General features: G+C 38.3%; 1 protein-coding gene across 3 annotated transcripts in view; it reads left to right on the top strand.

Annotated features, from left to right (window-relative positions):
* Positions 1-20,351, top strand: part of PCSK5 (proprotein convertase subtilisin/kexin type 5) — a 252,572-nt gene that overhangs the window by 159,799 nt on the left and 72,422 nt on the right. For 2 of the 3 annotated variants that reach the window (XM_054184936.1, XM_054184937.1), the window contains exons 11-13: positions 3,958-4,075; positions 5,144-5,332; positions 14,114-14,250. In XM_054184936.1, coding sequence (XP_054040911.1) covers positions 3,958-4,075; positions 5,144-5,332; positions 14,114-14,250 — 444 coding nt within the window. Of the gene's footprint in view, positions 1-3,957; positions 4,129-5,143; positions 5,333-14,113; positions 14,251-20,351 lie in introns of those variants that run through there. The other variant, XM_054184938.1, reaches the window with a different exon arrangement.

Here is a 20,351-nt window from a genome sequence, read left to right as displayed (position 1 = left end):
TACATATTCTTTGTATATAAATGAGAAAGTTATTGAATTTTCAATAGCAGTTTCAGACGAAAACAAAGGGATTATGAAAAAGCTGGGGAAGTCTATCCAGCAGCTGAGGAGGCCTTGATTTCATGGTGCGCTAATAGAGGAGTTGCTCCAGGGATAAATAAATGGACTTTAGCCCCAAGAAATGTTATTTTCTTTAATGATAAGAAGAGTAAAGAGATCAGCTAAAACTCAATATTTACTTTGTGTTGCAGGAGACAAGTTTTCTCTGAAACTTGTCCCGCATCTGTAAAGCTCTGTGTATGTCTGTGATTTTGGACAAATAGGAATGGATCAGTTTGCACTGCTGCATGAGTAGAGAGAGGATTCAAGGACAGTTCTGCCCATGGACATGTTGATCACAGGATCACAGTTTTCAGCCCTTCAGCTCAACAGGAGCAACAGTCTGTCTCTTAATCACCAGCTTACATTGCACCAACTTCACATTCCTATTCTGTCTCTGAAAGGCAAATTTCTTCTTACAAAAGAGCCCTATACCCCCTCTGACATGCTCAATGAATCCTAGCAACAACCAAGCCCAGTAGCAGCTCACAGCAGTGATAATTTAGACCACATAAGCGGGTATGTGCAAGGTCCTGGGGCATTTTGCACTTGCAGTCAGTTTATCTCACTCTGTGATCATCAGTACCTTTCAATATCGCTTTTCTGTCTGGGTTAGCAGAAGTGAGCTCAGTACCATTCACATAAAAATCAGTGGCAGTTCCAGATGTTTCCCAGAAGACATTTACGGCCCTGTGTGGACCATTAAAGTAATTTTTAACCTCTGGGAGAGGCACGCTGGCATAGAGTTCACAGCAGTACTAGCGTATACACAGATGAAGGTGCACAATTTGAAGGCAGTAGGAAACAAAATCTGCTTTATTCTCTAAGACACAGGGGATCAGCTACTTTTGTTAACTCTGTGATTCTTTCCTAAATTGCTGTTATTTAGTCTTTGAAAATTATGGGCCTCTGCTGGTACCTGCAGCTGCTAACCAACCCACTAGATCAAGGGCTTTGAAGTGCAAAGGTTGCAGACAGCCAAATGTCAGCTGCCTGGAAGCTTCCCCTGTGGAAGGATTTAGGAGCACCCCTGACTGTCAGGAAGTTTTTATTTCAATGGGAAGGCCTTTCAAGGAAAAAATGTACTTCTGTTTCAGCTGTGGAAAAAAAGAAAAAAAAACCAGCAGGTGCAGAACTTCTCACTCCCATCTCTGCTCTCATGCAAGAGAGTTTAAGCATGGAATCATGGACAATTAACAGCAACATAACCTTGGGTGGTAATTTTTTCTCCTGGATGAAAAATTAAGACAATTCTGTCTTCCAAGTAATTTTGAGGAAGGTGAGATAGAAAGTTCACTCTGTAGAATTTATTTGTATTTGTAATGTGAATATGAAGGCAAAAAAATTCTAGGGTGAGGTGGTTTTAAAGCCACTTAAGTTTCCATCAGAAGGTCACTGCCTGGTGGTGGCAATGTTATGTGCTCCTCTGCCCTTATTTCTGGATGAGAAAACGTGAGTTGAGGGGAAATTTGGCTCTTGTTTGAGCTCAGTAGTTGGGTTGAACACGCAGCGTCTTACAACTGGACATCCTGAGTGCTAACCCAATGCAAGTTGCTACCTGTTGGGAATGAAAAATACATTTTCCATGGGTTAGCTCAAAAGATTTTTCCATTCATGAAAATTTAATCCCTCACCATTTAAATGTAGTACTATGCAGAGTAACTGTGTACAGTTACAGACCATGTGAGTTAATGCTTTTTCCTCACACTGTTCTTCAGAGCAGACAGAATGAATACTGATTAAAACTTTAAATATCAGAGCAATGCGTGCAATGTAAGAACAGACAAGTAACTCCACAGATAAATACTGTCTCATCAGCAGGTGCAGTTTTTGCAAGATGACATCTATGACCAAGGAGATTTCCATTACAAGAACCATCTTTACAGTTCAGCTTTTCCATCTAAGCTTTCTTTGCTCTTTTTCTGGCTGCCTCTACCCACATGTGTAAATACGACATCTCTTTTCTTGTCCATTTGTTCGTGGTATACATTAAAGAGAATTCAGAAGGCTGAAGTAGGGCTGAATTTAATTATTTTCATATATTTTATTGTTGTGTTTCATTTTTGAAAGCGGTACCTGCCTCATTTGGCAGAAGAGCTGTGTTTAGTTCTCTCCAAATGAACATTTCCATGCTATGTGCACTTCAGTTTGAGGGAAGGGAAGGAGATAGGAAGAAAACCAGTTCATGACACAAAGTCATTATACCTTTCAGTATTTTCCATTGAGGAACCCTCTTCAGTTGGCAGTTTCAGACAGTATTAGATACTGCCATATTTGGAAGATGGGATCCTTAAGCACTGATTATTTTTATGCTTTGAACTGTTATTTGTTTGACAAGGTTGGGGTTTTTGGATGGAGTCCTTTGAATTTTGGTTTGGCAATGAATAGAGGCTGCTTTCACAAACCCTCTGCAAAGTGTAGTTGGAAAGACTTACACCATGCCTTGTCGCATTACTGATTAAAATAGCACTTCAGTTTTTCTGAGGGTTTTCTGGTAGCACTGTCTATGGTAGCAAGTAAACCTAATTTATTAATATTTGTGATCTGAAGTCCTCACTTTGGAAGCTTTTTTCTCTCACCTTCCTGTGTCAGAACTTTACCAAGAGCACCAATTTATCACAATAAAACAACATGGCTAGCAGCCCTTCCTAATTCATCAAAAGCCATTTGCAAACTTCTGTTTTGATTGGAACAGCAAGCAAAAATGCACAGCTGATTCAGTAAGCCAAACTTTTAGCCTTTGGGAACTGCTCGAACTCTGAAATAGTTATATCAAGTTAAGTACTCTTAAAATTAGAAAAAAGTGAAAGATACAGAACTGACAAAAGTCTGTTGGAAATACTTCACCTTGTCTGGTTTGAAAGTTCAATTTTTTTTGTATCCTAAGAAAGATGATGCTTTAAGGCCTTCTGCTTCTTTGAGTAGAAGGCATTCAGGCATTGAAGTCAAATTACTAGGCACTGAGTTTCTTGCAAGGGAACCATTATTGGCTCTCCACGGCATGAAAAGCAGATAGAGGTGAGGATGTAACATCCAGAAATGACTGCAAACAGAGTGCCAACCTCCAGGCATAGATGCTTAGTACCACTATGTGTGCAATGCATGCAGTAGGTAATATCAGAGGTTGACAGCAATGTTAACAGCACTAACTTCACCTGCAGATCTGTCCTTCATCTGCAGATCTACAAAGGAGGTAGAGGAAGGAGCCTTCTGACACAGACTTTGTGTGAGAACCAGATTATCTTTAGGGCCCTGGACTTCAAATACCATCACTTTTCACCCTCATCATGCAGACAGCTTTAGGGAGGTGTTGGATCTAGCTGGTTGGCTGGCCAGTGGCAACCATACTGCTTACGCTTAGGGAATTTAAGAGTGTACAGCAGTTACAAAAGACAGTCTCTTCCTTCTTAAATTTATTATCTCGGTTACCTTCAATGCTTACGTACATGCATTTGGTATTTGAGTAACAGAAATAAGCCTCCTCTGGTTCTTTACACCTTTTAACATTATGTTGACATAAGAGGACTGGGATGAATTAAGGACACATGGACAAAGGGCAATGAGAGGCAACTGTACACCCTGGTGTTCTGCAGTTCTGGTCCATACTCCTTGTGGGAAGGCAGTGTTACTCATGATGGTCATTTGATGCTTCTTTAATAAAGCAGTGGATAGATTCTGTGAACAAATTAGATATAGTCTTTATTGTTTCTCGCAAGGAGATTTTTGAGCTTTGCACGAAAGCAAGGAAGAAGTAGAAAAGAAGCAACTCTTGTTAGGTTGTGACTCTCTGGAATTGGTCTATGATGAAAAACAAGGGTTTTTTTCTATAATTGCAACAATTCTATTTGTACCTTGCAGTGAGCCACCTGTATGGATTCGGATTGATGGATGCCGAAGCAATGGTGATAGAAGCAGAAAAGTGGACAACGGTGCCTCCACAGCATGTGTGTGTGGAGAACACGGATCGGCAAATCAAGTAATACCCGCTGCCAAAACTCTTGCTGGCATAAACTTATGGAAAGAAATTGGGTATAATTTACCCCTCCCTTGCATTGTGTATAATGTGTCATTTTGAAAGCTACACTGAGGATCTCTGTTACCTTCACAAATGTCAGGTCATTTGCCTGTAAACGTTGTTCCTTGTAGGGCTTGGAAAGAGGCCCTAGTTTAAAGAACACCCCAGAAGTTGAAGGTGTAAAACAAGCCAGGCTGGATAATGATTGATTCTGCTATCGATGAAAGAAGGTTTGATTGAGTGCACTGCAGTCGCCTTTGTAAGATGAGTACCGACTTATCAGTCCAGGATCTAACAAGCAAATACTCTTTTCATTAAAATACTGCATGATATCGTCTCTCTCAATCTCAGGAGAGTCTCTAGCTCAGAGGCGAAGACTAAACTGCTTCCCACTTGCTAGGACAGGGTCTCTATAGAACCATGCTTAAGAGCAAAATTCTGTACATGCACGCTGTGGATAAAGAGACAGCATCAGTCTTAAGGCATACCTCCAAAACATTAAGATTATCGTTTGATAAATATGCTTGGCAGACTTGATCCATAACTGGTATAGCCTGCAAGGATGCCGTGCCAGTTTAAACCAGCTGAGTCAGATGCTGTTTGGTACAGTTAACATGTAATACTTGCTATTACGTAAGCAAGGACTATGGCTATGCCAAGCATTTCCTGGGGCTTAACAACCAGCTGTGATCCCATGACAATCCCAACAATTCTCAGCTGGCCACTAATCCACAAAAATGTTCTGTCCCAAAGGCTTATTCCTATTACAGGTTTTTCACTGTCCTCTTTTAGCACGTGGACATGCCTAACAGAAAGCCAGGTAGATGCCATTAGCTGCAGTAAAATAATTTCTGTGTGGTGATAGTTTCGGGTAGGAATTAAGTGTTAAAACTACCAGTTACAGGGTGCTGACTTCTCAGAAACAATTGTCCAACACTGTCATTCACTACTAAGCAAAAAAGATGTGGTTGCCTTATTTTACAGAACAAGGAAGAAATGCTCATGTTGTTTTATATGCTTATATTATAGAACAATACGACCTGACAGCGTTGTCCGTTCCATTTACAAAGCCACTGGCTGTTCAGATAATCCTAACCACCATGTGATCTACTTGGAGCATGTTGTTGTGCGCATCACTATTACTCACCCTCGACGTGGAGACTTGGCAATTTACCTAACCTCTCCTTCTGGAACTAGGTCACAGCTGTTGGCCAACAGGTATAGTATGACAATACAACTTCACACTCCAGTCAGCACGCAGAGCCTGCACTGAGACTGCAGCGTCAGCAAAGAACAGTCAAGTCGTACAGCGAACAGTAGGTTCGCTGGAAGACACAGGCTAATTACTTTTCTGAGAGAGATGGGGAGATTGAAGTGCAAATGAGCTCACAGATGGCAATCTCTGTCTTTATCAATAGAAGAGTAGGCTGTAAAGCTGTTGAAGGACATCATCTCCAAAACATAGATTAGCCAATTTCGACAGTCTTGTGTGGCTCACCAATTATTAGATGGCTGGAAAATGTGAAGAAAATAGTAACAGGCTCAGTGTTACAGAAGGAAGTTGAATAGAAGTGTGTTTCTACATACTGTTGGCACTTATTTTTCATTTTTCTCCTTTCTTAACCTATGTTCACTAATAATAAAAATCAGACAGAATAGTAGTTCTCTACTACTATTTTCTTTAGGCTTTGTGAATATTGTTATGACTCCTGATGTTATCAGTTTCCATATCCTTTTTTTCCCCTTGCGTATTGAAGTAGTATGCTCAACCCATGAAAGGCTTGTAGTAGGACAACACTGAGAAGTTGCACTAGTACTTTGAAATTAATGGGTACATTTCTAAATTACCTATTAAAATTCTTAAATTTAATTTAAAAATTAAATTAGGCCAACCATTTCGTTCATTCCACAGTTCTGTAATGGAAACTTGCTTTTGAATGTCCGGCCACTCTAACAACAATGACTAAGAAAGATCAGTCCTTCTTCTCATCCTGTCTCCTATGTTATGTTCCTGGAGAAACTGTGACACTGCATCAAATTGTCTGTTTTTCTCCAAGTTGGACACAAACAAGTATCCCTTTATCCAGTGCAACATTTCCAACATTAGTGCAATTTCAGTCCCTGGAGATGAGGTGCATCACGTGTATTTGTCCTCAGCAAATTGGAAGACTTCCCAGGGATATTTCTGTTTCTCTGGTCTACTAGCAGAAATTTTCTTGGAAGAAAACATGGGCCATCCTTCCCAGATAAATCTTGCTAAATCAGTGATTAACAGCACTAAGAAACCCCAGGAACTTTCTCAAACTCTACCCCATTTCCAAATGTGCAAATAAGTTACAGTTAAAATAATGCTTCTATACTTCTCTAACTGTCTAGAAATTCTTTTTGCTGATAGGACCATAGTGTGATAACGAAAATTTTTTCCTTGGTGACTAGCAGATTTAGCTGACTGCCGTTCTGCTGGACACAGAGCATGGCTCCCACACAGAAGCTGATGTTAGCTGATGTTTTATATCTCGGAAACAGTAAAAGCTGCAATGTGTCAAAGCTGTTGTGAGAACTCCTCTGCCACCACACTCAAGTCTTCACAAAACCTTATATCCCTGGTCCTACTCTTCAGGGCTTCTAATGAATTGGGAGTGGCCTGCTTTCCAGACTGCCTCATCATCCACATTCCCCCAGCCAGATTTGCTTATATAGTGACTATCTATCCCGGGAGACTTGTGTGTCCTCCTGTCCCTCAGTGGTAGAAGGACTCATCTTTCCTCTTGTTTTGGAGACTGGTGGACATCAAATGGACTTGGTTCTGATTGAAATGTGAACCCACAATTTCACTAGGTATTAGGTTAATTTAAAAGAAAAGGTGTACTGAAAATACTCTTCAGACTTCTTCAATACTCTTCATTAATTCATCAAATGGAGAGAAAGTTGTCCTGGAATTTTGCGGCCCTCTAGAATATCTCCTGTATTTCATTATACGTGTTGTCAGTGCCTTGCTGATAAAGCACATGGGCACACACATCTATGTATCTCCTTGCTACACCGAACAAAGAACTTGTCGTGTGCTAACCACTGCAGAGCAGACATCTGCCCTCTAAGCAGTTATGAAACAAGCTTTTGTTTTTCTGTTTGAAGAAATCCTTCTTTAGTTTTCTATTCCATTTTCATGCAGCAGTTCTTCCATGCTTCAAAATGAAAGAAATTAAAAGTCCTCCAACTAGGTATCCAAACAAAACAATCTTGTGTAAACCCAGTGGTCTTAACACAGCTAACTTTTGGCTGTAGGCTTTCATGTCTTGCAGCTGACTCACAGCAAGTGGGAGATAAAGACATTCCAGTATTCACAGTTCACCTCTGGTGATGACTGGTATGTGGACTAGGTACAAAGTTTAATTCATTCAGTCTCTTTGTAAGCCCTGCTCCTCAGAAAGTAATTATTTTCTATACCTGTGGTAGAAAGAGAGAACACAAATATGTGTATTAAAATAAGGTGATGTTCAGCTGTTTCTTATCCTATACTATCAGAAGGCTAACCAGAAAACAAAGAAACCTGAAAGGCCTTTTAATGTTTTGTCACTTTCCAAAAAACAAATTATTCACAGGACAGCGAATACTCACAGGCACACAAGAAATTAACTTCCCATGCAATCTTCAGAGGTACACTGACATGTCAGTCACATTTGGCTGAAACAACCATCTCTGGGCTACTGACAGTAAGAAATAAACATATTTTGCAAACTCTAGGTCTGAAATACCTAGAGTCTTCACAAGCTCTTTCTTAGGGTAAAGCGATGGATATGGGCACAGTACTTTTCAAGTATTTCAAGGCTTGTATTTCAAGGCATGTTTTATTTGGTCTTGCTGGAAGAAGTCTTACAGCTTAGTGGTCTGGCAATTAGTAGTATACTGAGTGTTGCTGTATATGTTTTAGCATCATGTTATAAAACTTGGAGTAGGAGTGTTGGTATTCATTAATATGAGAATTTAGTTATGAGGTATTTGATTTTTAAAGTATTATTGACAAGGCCATCAGAATAAATGTATTCAAGTACAAGTAGCATGCAGGGATGCATTGGCAGCAAGTGGTCTGGGTTTTGTTTCTATAGGCAAAGGTCCCAGAGGCTGTTGTACATTGCTACTACCTGACTGAGATGCTTTTCTCAGACATGCAAGACCTTCTAATGCACACGTACATGATTAATAGCAGCAATACCAGCTGTTTTTACTGAACCCAGGGAAAACCTCATTGCTTTACCATTACTCATCTGGGTTTAATTTGAAACAGTTTGCTGGTAAAACGTCTTAAAGTGCAAAAGGTATATTTTATACATGTGCACTTCTTCTCCACCAATTCTGGAAGAAGAGTCATTGTGTAGTTTCTGGTGCATTGACGAGTAGGTCCCTCAAGGCAATATCTGGCCTTTTTTCTGCATATTTTATCCCTAATGTTGGCATACCCTAAAATGACTTCAGTAAGAAAACTTGTTAGTCAGAGATGATGTGGATTCCTTTGCAGGCATTTGGTGGATTACACTGTCACTGGCTTGAGCCTCATGTGCATTCTTCAAAAACTGCATTACAGGGAACATCTGCTTTGTTGTTTGGAAAGTACTAAACATGATTACATTGGATGTACTGCAGCAGAGGAAAATACAGGCTTGGAAAGTGCTGTCTGGTGTGAGGATGAGGCTACAGTTAAGTCCAAAGGGGAACAGTATCCCCTTTTTAAAAACAATTGGCCATTGGATTTGGCAGGATGGGTTTCTGAGTGTTTTAGGGATGTACCAAGGTCAGTTCTAACAAACACTCAGTAGAGGGGGGCTATGGAGGAGAAGCTAAATGCAGAGATAGAAGAATCAAACTTTGGGCTCATTTGTCTCCCACTGAAGTCATGGCTTGTTTAATTCTTGCCCTTTAAATTTAAAGCAGCTGCTGCCATTCGAACTGCGTAACTGAAATTTTTTAGCCACATGGTGGCAAGTTTCCAGGCCACTAGCTTCCTATGCTTATATGGCACTGACATTAATAATACCTCTGTTCAGTAACAAAGGGAAGTATTTTCATGACCATCTTTTTCCTATCATGAAACCTTAGATAATCAGTAAATTTTAATAATACCCTCCTCTGCAGGAAACTCTTAGATCAAACACAAGGTATTCTCATCTAATCTTACTTGCTAGTTTGCTTCATAAAAAGTCTTGGTGATCAGAAGTAGAGGAAACCTTTTCTTTATAGGAGCACATTTTGATTTCTGGGCCAGTCCATCTTACATCTTTATTGCAGTTTACACGTTATACTCTAATAACAAAAACAACATTTTATGTATCCAACTATGATGAAAGGATAAGTCCAACCTTCACGCTGAGCCTCACTATTACAATAACTGAAAAAGACTCTGTGGTGGTAATATTAAGTCCAAGATGAGCGAACAATAATCCTCTGCTTGTACTATGTCTACATAGTAGTTCTCAGAAAACTATTTGTCACAACTCATACTTGCTATTTTTTATTTCATTCAGGTTATCTCTATCCTTTTTTTTTTTTTTTTTTTTTTTTTTTTTTGCAGGGGCTGGTGTGAGTAGGCATCCTTCTACCATTTTCCCAGCCATTCTTTGAACTGCAATTGCAATGTCAAAACCTCTAAAAAAAATTTTTTTGGGTCTCTGACAGTATTAGCAGTAGATATGGTGTGAAGCTCTGGGGATATTACAGTCACAACATCAATTTTAATAAAAAATAAACCTTTTTTATCAAAGAGGCAGGGGGGAGGGGGGAAACTGTTGATTTGCTCAGCTCTGCAGAAAAGACTAACAGGGTTTATGTGCAAAAGAGTAAATGAATGCGTGTAAGTGACACTATCCTCTATGTAACTCTAAAACTGATCCTGGAACTTGCTCAAAGAAAAATGTGGAAGAAGAATGAAGTGCAATATATCTGAGATTTAGAGTGACACGTGCCTTTCTTTGATGATTGAGACTAGTAAAAAATTAATCAAGGATCTGCAGAGTAGGCTTGTGTTGCCTTTTAGAATTCAAAACCTCAAGTTCAGTATTAGTGGAAAATTAGAACCCATCATTAAGAGTTTGACTTAATTTTCCATAGTCAAAGTCGGAATGAAGACAAGTGGCTAAGGACATATTTAGGATCCAGCTAAATCTCTCAGTTTCTGAGTCTTACGTAGAACCAAATAGAAAAGAGAGGAGCTGTTTAAAAATGGCTGAGGAAGAATGCCTAGCATTTCTACTTCCCGCACATAGGTTTGCCACAACTGCTGTAGTGAAAATGAATTAATCTTCTCCTAGCCTTACTAAAACAAGCCTCACCTCAGTCTTACCGTAATACTGCAATAAACTGGATTGTGTGATGGACAGTCAGTGTCCCCTACTGCCGCTACCCTAATAAGATGTCTCTTTTCAAAGCTAGGATAGGGTAGGAAAAGTCTGTATACATGGTACCGTGTTCATTCATGCTTTTGCATTAGGATTTCTGCCTATTTAGAGTGAGGTTTCTGAAAGTTTACTGCAAATCACATAGGAAAGCACATGCAGCTTTTAAGAAGACAGCTCTAAGTATCAGCTACAGCTGGCTGACCAGTGTGGTGTGTGGAGCTCAGCAGCCTGACTTGTCAACAGGTCATGATGGAGCATTTAATGCATATATTTGTAGTCCCTGGGCAAGATCTCCATATTTAAAGAAGGTGGTTGCTTTACTGTCCACTACGTCAGGCCGGCAGGCACTCTTCCCTATTGTTCATGCTACTTTTCTCCAATGAACTTTATCATGACAGCTCAGAGATCTTTATTGCTTCATAAAATTAACAGTAATAACCAAATGTAAAATGGAATTATTTTTTTTTAAAGAAAGATATATATGCATACATTTTAAATACATCTTCTTTAGATCCACGTCCAGAAGCTTTAAGTGATCTTATCTGACACATGTAGGTGAGAAAGTTTCTGAAGTGCCTCTATGCTCACTGACCATTTCTTTTTTTCCTGAATACTTCAGTGCAAGTGGGCAGTAGGGTCTGGCTGCAGCTTTGGTTAAGTCAGTTTGGCCTGTCTGCAGTTCCTCAGGGTCTACATCTCACAGGGAGCTGGTGGTTGAACCCTGTGGAGAAGAGCTGCTCTAAGAAGAATAGTTGACCAAACGATTTTCAGGTGTGCAGATCAGGAAGGCACTCTTTACTCTTTTCAAACTGTAAGCTCACTTTTCTCATATGAAACAAAAGGCCCTTTCTCACATAAAATTAAAAATTAAAACCAAACATTCTGTTGTGGTTATGTTAACAAATAGGTTATAAAGATTCAAAAGCTGTTACTCACTTTGGTACTTAAAAGCATGTTACATCCATGAGTACCGGTGTTGCAGATGTATAGGATCATGGTCATAAAAATTGTTAGATTATTCTATTAACTATTAACTATTACTATTTTAATCTATAATAACCTGTGATAGTCAACTAACAATTCATCAGACCGTATACTAAAAATTTACTAGTCCATGTGTGTCCTTGATATGAATTTGACTCAGTATCAATCTGACAAATAACAAAATCAAATAACTATCTGCACTGGCTCCATGCTCTTTCAAAGATCCTATTCCTTACGTATTTCTTTCTGAATAAGGAAATTATTCAGAACATCTGAACATTTGATCATTTCATTCATTCTTTTAACACAACTGAAAGGGAAATCCATGTACTGCCTCACAGGTTCTTTGAATTGAGAGTTTAGTGTGTAAGCATAGCAACACAAAACCACTTGGACCATTGAGTATGTACAACATACAAATACAGACAGCCTTGGAGTCAGTATCTCTCTACTTTTTTTTTTTAAAACTGTTCTTTTGATCTGTATATAGCTTTTTGACTCATTTGCAGAATCTTTTGTAGAAACACGGTTCATATGTTAAAAGACTCCAATTTAAAAATTACTTTATAAAATTCAAATCTTTCACAAAGTATTCTTTCCAAAAACTAGTCAATTTTCTATGAAAGAGTATTACTGGATTTTCTCCATTTCCATGGATAGAGATATGAAAGCTTATAGCTTCAGCAATAGCATATTTTAGGTAAAGGTGTTTTTAAACACCTATGATAAAGTCATAAGGGATTTTTGTCTCTTCCTCCCAAAATTGCATAGAAGAATGATGCAATTTCAAAAAGAAAATCTGAAATCAATTTAAAATTCCAAAACATGACAAGTAAACACCCTTAAACAAAAAATACTATGGGAAATATTGGACTAATTACAGTAAAAATAAACAGCAACTTGTTTTTCTATATATGTGAATGGAAGCCCAGAGAATACAGAATTTACAATATAATTGCACAGTACTTGCATAATACTATATAATTTAGTTGCCACAATGGCAAAGAGGAATACTGCTGTCTTGATGGACTGACAAGGTGTTTAGAAAGTAATACATCAGTTATCAGCAAAACACGGTATGACGATTTGACTAACTGTTGGAAATAACCTACATAATGAATTAAATTGAACATACCCACATGCAAACACTGGGTAATAACAGCGCAATAATTTCTACCCTTCCAGTAAATGATGTGTGCCATGTGTTTGTAAGATTTGCTGTATTCAAACAACTGATTTAACAGTGACATGAAACAGGCCAATTCTGCTGGCAGAATATATATACACACACATATAGATGCACACAGACACAGGAAAAGAACTGCATCAAAAGAAAATCTCACCCAGTTATCAGTGAAAATGAAGTCTTATTCTAAATATGTATCTATATTTTAATGTTATCAGCACTAATAAAAAAGAGTCATATTATAGGCGTTCATTTAAAATAGAAAAGGGTTGCACGAATGAGAGCATGAAAATCAGCTATTCTGTGGAAAAAGGTTTTTAAAGGAATTTTCTGGTGCAGAGATCATGTTTTATGAAAAATATTTAAGAATAGCTATTACCAGAGGAATTTTCACACATAAAGACCAAATTAAAATAGTTATAAATATATAATGTATATATATGCATATATATAAATAGATGTACGTACATATATATATGCACATGTATATATATATGTATGTATTTTTTAAAGCTGAGCTGTGCCATTTTATTGGAGGCCACAGTCTTGACTGGAGCGCACCTCCCATCAATAGCTTTGGGCTACCAGGCAACACGCTGTGAACACTGAATAAAAGTGCGAATTCTCTTGTGTCTTTCAAAAATCTCATTAAGAAATTCCAGTTTTAGGTAGCAAAACCTCTGGCCAGTCCTCCTTCCCCTATGGGATTAGCATCACATTGCAGCCTCTGAACTGGGCCCCCATCCCGGAAATTATCGTAGTCCAGGCCTAAGCTCCAACCTCCTCACCCAAGACCTAGCTAATTAAATTATGGTAATGTTGTGTGTTAGATTAAACGATCAGATGCCATTAGTCTCTCAGTTTTACCCAAACTCAATTCTATCAAGTGTTTGAAGAGAGCACTACCTTGGTCATTTGAGCATTGAGACCAATGTCTCAGCTTCATTTTATTTCCTCACAAGAAGTCACATATATTGAATTGCTAATATTGTCTCAGTCACTTAGTATTTTTATTGCTTTCAAGACCCTTCTAAATATTCCAATCCAAAGCCAAAAATAAATGTTACAGAAATTTTCCAACTTACAAGTTGTTTGTGTTTACATCATGCTGCTAAAGCAACAGATATGCTGTATTGTATGCAAGACACATGTGTCCCAAGACAGACGAATCCTATTACACAGTATTAGCATATTTTTTTTTTGCCATTCTCTTTCACATTATGACAAATGATGGCATGTAAAGAATCTGTTCCATCAAAACAATAAAAACCTTTTGAATGTACTTGAAATATGTGTGGGAAAACCATCATGAGCAACGTTATGTAAAGGCACATATGAATGAACTGGCTAATTAGTGTATCATTCAAGAGTTTGCAGACTTGGAGGCTTAGCTCCCCATATAAAATGATTCACTTAAAATAATGTCATTATTTATTTTAGGCTATTTGATCATTCCATGGAAGGATTCAAAAACTGGGAGTTTATGACTACTCACTGCTGGAGTGAAAAAGCAGCAGGTGATTGGATCTTGGAAATCTGTGACTCTCCATCTCAGCTGAGAAATTTCAAGACTCCAGGTATGACTCTAATCTTTATTCAGGCTCAGTGAATTCAGAAGAATGCTTGCAGTTGCTAGTACTGCCTTGACTGTTTTCCAGCTTTTATTTACAGCTGGAACATCTCACTGGTTTTAGTGTGAAGGCAGAGCTGTGAAGGGCATTATTGTTAATTTCAGTTATCAGTGCACTCTTCATTTTTATGTTGCTATTATTTCCATTTAAGACACCTGGTTCTCTTATTCTGAACTTACTTCTGGTTTCCGTGGAAAACTTCATCTTCTCAGGGGTAAACTGCCCTCTTCCTTGCAGTCACATGTCTTGCCTCAAAGTATAAAAAGAGGCTTTGGCCATTTAGAGCTACATCATTCCTGACATGAATTCTCCAAGTAGACACAGACCCCAGTACCATCTGACAGGTTACCAAGAGTCAGGGCTTTAAACAACTCCAAAACTTTACTGGGCACTGTTTCCAAGCAAAAAGATACAAAACAGCATAAAACTGCAGGTGCCACATTTGAAAGAAGTTGTAATATCTCCATATGCAGCCTTCTGTTTTCTTGGATGTTGAGTATAGATTTATCGGACAGATCTTCAACATAAGTTGGAGCAGCCCAGAGTCACTTGGCTGTGTTCATATTGCCTGTGACTTTCATGGCTGATACAGGACCCATATTTACTTGGCCTATATCAGCTATATAGGGACCAGGGGTTTATTTTCATGTTGTTTTTCTTAGCTTTGTATATTTTTATCCTACCCATAAGAAAAAGTGGCGTTTATCTGTGTTTACGCAACTAGAAAATCCCACAAGAGAAAGAAATTCACGGCTTGCTACCACTAGTAGGTTGCATCGTGCTTCTGTGTGTATGGGCAGAGTGCTCAGACCTGGCATTCATCCACTGACAAACTGTGCTCCTAGTAAGAATTGTTGAGGCTACAGACATTCTTCTATTTTTAATTCCCACTGCACAGTTCAGTTTCATTCACATATTTCAGTATGAGCATTTTGAAAGAAATGGAGATAGAGAGAAGGACTTTCAAAGAGACTCACGGGTGTATATGTTTACTTCCATTTGCTGGTTATGAAAGATGAGTATATACTTGGCTTTGGACTTACTCAAAATTTAAATCTTAAAACCCATTTTGAAATAGATACATTATACGCAGAAAAATACCACTGTTTATGCATGCTGACTGAATATAGTCCTTCCTTTGGAGCCCCACATCAAAGTAGGTGGAAAACCTTTAATAAAAATAATAAAAAATGAAATATCACTAAAACAAATAATTTAGATTAAAACATGTTAGAGAGTTGAATACTACTGATGTATTGGAAATCATTTATCACTAAATCTAAATTAACGCTCTGATTGGATAGCATGTCAGAATGCAGTAGTATTACATTGGAAGTAACAAATCCAGTTGATTACTGCTTTCTGATAGATAAAAATTCATTATAAGAATTATGCTATGAAATGTATTTAGGACCACAATGACATTAGCGATAGAATTACTTTATAATTCAGTGACATGAAAGATACATTCCATCTCAAGCAGCTATGTAAACTCACAAAGCAGTAAGAGTTTTCTAATTGATTTGCTAAAAATTAATTCTGAATTTTAAGACATAGATGGTAACTTGAAGTTATAAAAATGTATCTTTGTGAACTTAACAATAGGGGATTTTTAAGTATGTTTATTCCTGAATTAGTAGGTTATTATAAGTCATTAAAACTATTCAAATGAGCCTCGCTAAGCCTAAATACCTTTATTATTTCTACTACATGAAAAAGCACACATGAAGAAACTTCCACTTAAATGCAGACTGAAGGGCTTAAAAGCTTTGAGTTTAAAGCAAGAAGGGCTGGCCAGTGATAGGGCACTATCTAGAATAGTTGATTATTCTAGAAGAATGTTAATTGTTTCAATTCTACTTTGTCCAAGAACGGCCCATTAATGTTTCTGCCACCAGATACGGAGTTGGAGTACTTTGTCTTCCACTTAGTTGAAATTTGGTTTGTTAAATTATTCAGATTGGAATGAAGGCTACGTGCAGTTCACCTCTTCAAGGTAAATGTGCTTCGTCTTCCTCTTAGTTGAAATTTGGTTTGTTAAATTATTCAGATTGGAATGAAGGTTATGTGCAGTTCACCTCGTTAAGGTAAATGTGCCTTTCTGGGAGGCCAGCTGGTCCAATCACTCCTGCAGCTTTCAAACTCAGTAGGACTATTTCCATCATGACCTAGAGCAAGCCAGGGCACAAGAGGAATTCTGATGTGTGAACACAGAGTTGTCCAGTCTCCTTCCTATTCCAGGTGGTACATAGGCCAAACTCAACTGGGTTTACCCATTTTACTTTGGACAAAAAGGAACCCTTTCACTTCAAAATTATGACAAAATGAAAGTGCTGATTTTATGTTGCTCAGATATTTTTCTGTCTAAAAAATCTCACTCAACTGCTGTTGAAATTGATGGAAATGAATGAGAATTTTAGTTCCTTATTTCTGGTCTTCGTTAGGTGAGTTATTTTGTTTTTAATGCAGCAGATGGCCAGATAGCCAATCTCTCTGCTTTTTGAAAAAGTTGCTCTACCTGTCTGGTCATCTAATTGTATTCTCTTATTGCCTGTCTCAGTTGTCTGCATAACCTGAATTTCTTTTCAGGTTGCTAAACCAGCAGCCAAAAGTCAAAATTCTTACAACCTGTTACGTAATATGAGGCCAATAAGTCCCTGTTGAAGACCAAGATAATCAGTGTGATTTTCAAAATTGCTGAGCAGCAAAAAACTTTTTATTAAAGTCTGTGGTAACTCTAGTGTGCCAGGGTCATTTAAATGTCAGCTATATACTAAAGCAGTTATCTTTAAGCACAGCATTTTGAAAATCTTGATTATCATCCTCTAGAGCTCTGAAGGAAAAACCAGCATTACCAGTGTTTACATTTTCACTTCATTTTATCTGGACTGATCGCTTTCTCACCATGGTGTTGCAGTGGTAAAAGGTTCTTAGCTAAGTGATGTTAATTGCACCAGTAGATGCAGAGTAAAGTACACTAAAAAGGGCTTTTCATAAATGTATTTGGAAAAGCAGCGATAGACTATGAGCAGAACTGTTCAGGGATTCAGGGTGAGGTTTGGTGTTTGGGTGTTTTTTTAATGTTCAGTGCTTTAGAAGGGATAGATGGGAGGTATTAAAGAACAACTGAGTAATTTAATTTTAATCAGATTACTGAAAAGAGAAAAAAATCAAGGATTGTCAACTCCATCTTACACTTGTTATTCCTGCTGCAGCCAGGAACATGTCAGGCTTGAAGGACAAGTTAGAGTAGCTCTTCTTCTTTGTGCGTACCGGAACCCAGTGGTTCATCCAACCGGCATGAAGGAGAGCCACAGTGCTATTCAGCTGTTCCCCTCTTCTCTCTTCCCTGGCGCACTCCCTGTACTAAAGCCTAGAAAAGAGGTAGCATGGAGCCATTTTGCAAACTGTTCATGCGGGCTATTGTCCAGAAATCTTTTACAGCCCTTTTATGTCACCAGGACAGTCTAAAACTGGCTAAGTTACATTTCCAGCTTTACACTTTAAAGCCTGTTCCTGCACACTCCTGTTTTACATACATAGTTGTATAGGTCTTACTGATTTCTTCGTTTCAGTGTTTTATACCTACTCTTCTCAGTGCTGCAGTGGCTAATCTTACAGGACTGATTTCTTTGCTCCATGAGGACTAAAGCCTAAAGACCCAGCTCTGGAAGAAGAGGGGCAGTAAGGCCAGGGGATGTGGAGAACGTAGACCTGCCCAACCAAGGGTCATGGAGGAAGCTGATGCACTGAAGGAATCCTGCTGGAGAGCTTACTCTTTACTTTCTTTTAACTGCAATGTGAAACAGTACTTGAGGCTGGTTACGTTTTCACGTGCATTTGGATTTCACAAGTTGCAGTTTGGTTGTGAATTTGGATCCTGGTATACTGCTAGTAATATGTGCCACAACTTTCTAGAGTGGTGGTTGCCCTGTGATGGAAGCTGTCCAGTAACATTTCTATTCAGAAAGATGTCAAAGTGCCTTCCATATATTAGTGGTGGATGAACTCAGCTGTTTGAGCATGTTTGGGTTAGTCTCTGCAAAGAACAGAACACGAAGTAAACAAAAGGTGCTTAAACACAATTTATGGTGCCTCTCCGTTTTATCACCGTAGCCTGCAGTTTATCGCACTGATATCACCATCATGCCTGTTTCTTGTTTCTGTTGTGTGCATGTGTTTGTTTAGCTATTGAAAGGTCTTATAATTAAGAGCTGCAGTTTTTCTGTAATCAAATTGAGAACAAAGAGCCAACATGTCATCATATCCCTGCGTTGGCAAGGTAATGCCACATCTGTTACCCGTAAAGAAATGCAGGGTCCAGTTCATAAAACTAGTGCATGTGATTTCTGCATTTAATTCTGTAGAGTTTATGGAGGTGGACATGTGCTTGCTGTGAAACACTGTGATATACCCTTTCTCCTATACATACAATATGGGACCTCTGTTACGTACTAAATACAAGCAGGGTAAAGGATTATTCTAGCCAGACTAAATGATGAAATCGGCCAAAAATGGGGAAAGAAAGATTTTGGCTTAAATGCGCACACGTTGTTTATTCATTATAAAAGTGTGTGTGTATGTATATATACTTAGTTATTGAAATATTTTCATTGTGTAAATTAAACCTGCCTTAAGGCACACTTCATTTATTTGCTGGCAAGTCACATGAATTTTTTCCCTCTTTATTTACTGAACCATTCTTAAAAGGCAACTGATCTCCCAAGAGACCCTGCATTATTTTCGTTGTTGCCCTTTTGCATTAAGTAACATTCAAAGCACCAATCCTTCCTGCAGCAATGTTAGTACAACCCCTTCCATGTGTGTAAAGTCCAGGCACAGTACACTGTGCCTGAGGAGCATCTTCACCTGTGGTTATTTTTAGTGGGTCCTTGCAAATACTTTTTTTTCTAGTATTCAGTATTTTTGCCAGTGTCCTGGAAGAAGTATAAAATCAGCCCTTGGAAAGTTTAGTGATCTTTGGAGCAAAAAAATTATGAGAATGAAAAGATCTGAATAACTTAGCAAAACACGCATTTTTTGATTGTATCAAATATATTATGGTTCAGACGCTGTAGAAATGGGCTTAAACACAAAATGGAAAGAGGCTGTGTGTGGAGAAGCCATAGCTTTGAAAGGTCTGTAGAGATGACTGCATATCTGGTTATAAATGAGCTCCCTTTTCTTTCCTAAAAAGAAAGGTGCCTGTAAGGACGCAGCTGAATCACTCTAAAGAACATTGAGGCGTAACTTAATCCCCATATGTCTATACAGGAAGAAAATATGTGATCTGGGTCTTTTTAATCTAGTGGGGACCAAAGAGCTACATTTCTGTGAGCTAGAGGTAGAAAAAGACAAATTGAAAATAAGGTGCATGCAGTTTTACAGCCAAGGTAATTAGCCAGTAGTTTGGCAGAAAGTGTGGTAGACTCTTAATCAGTTATTTTTTCAAATCGGGATTTCATGTCTCTCTAAAAGAAGTAATTCTTTGCTTTAGCTGTGAAAAGTTGTAAGCTGTGTGATGGAGTCTCTTGCCTATAGTTTCTTCTCAAAAACTGAGCATAGAGCAGAGAAGGTTTCGTATGAAATGAGAGATTTCTGTCCCAGAAAGATTAAATTTGGTTGGCAAGACACAGAGAGAACAGAGAAGCCCATCTTTAACTACAGTATAAACCATTTAAAAGAACTGGGCTAGCATCTGTCAGGTTGTGGTTTTGCTTATAGTTGCTTACTGCTTGAAGGAGGAATGTAAAAGCAGAGAGATCATATATTGTCTTGGTAATGTCAGTGGAGGGTACCAGATGGCATTGGGGAAAATACAGAAAATCACTTGCAATAAAGGTCGAAGTAATTTGCTTGCACAGGTTGAAAAAGTCCAAGTGATCAATATGAAAGCTCAAATTACTGAGTGTCATTAAAATGAAAGAAGAGAAAGATTACTTGAACTTAATTTTACATTATGTATATTATTTTCTTGAGAAGAGACATACCTGGATTACATTTCTTTTTAAATAATAGTTCTAAGAGAAGAGTATTTTAAACACAGA

The sequence above is a fragment of the Rissa tridactyla genome, chromosome Z (genome assembly GCF_028500815.1).
Source record: "Rissa tridactyla isolate bRisTri1 chromosome Z, bRisTri1.patW.cur.20221130, whole genome shotgun sequence".
Taxonomy (NCBI): Eukaryota; Metazoa; Chordata; class Aves; order Charadriiformes; family Laridae; genus Rissa; species Rissa tridactyla.
Note: the sequence above shows the minus strand (reverse complement) of the source record. Positions and strands in the feature narration are given on the sequence as shown.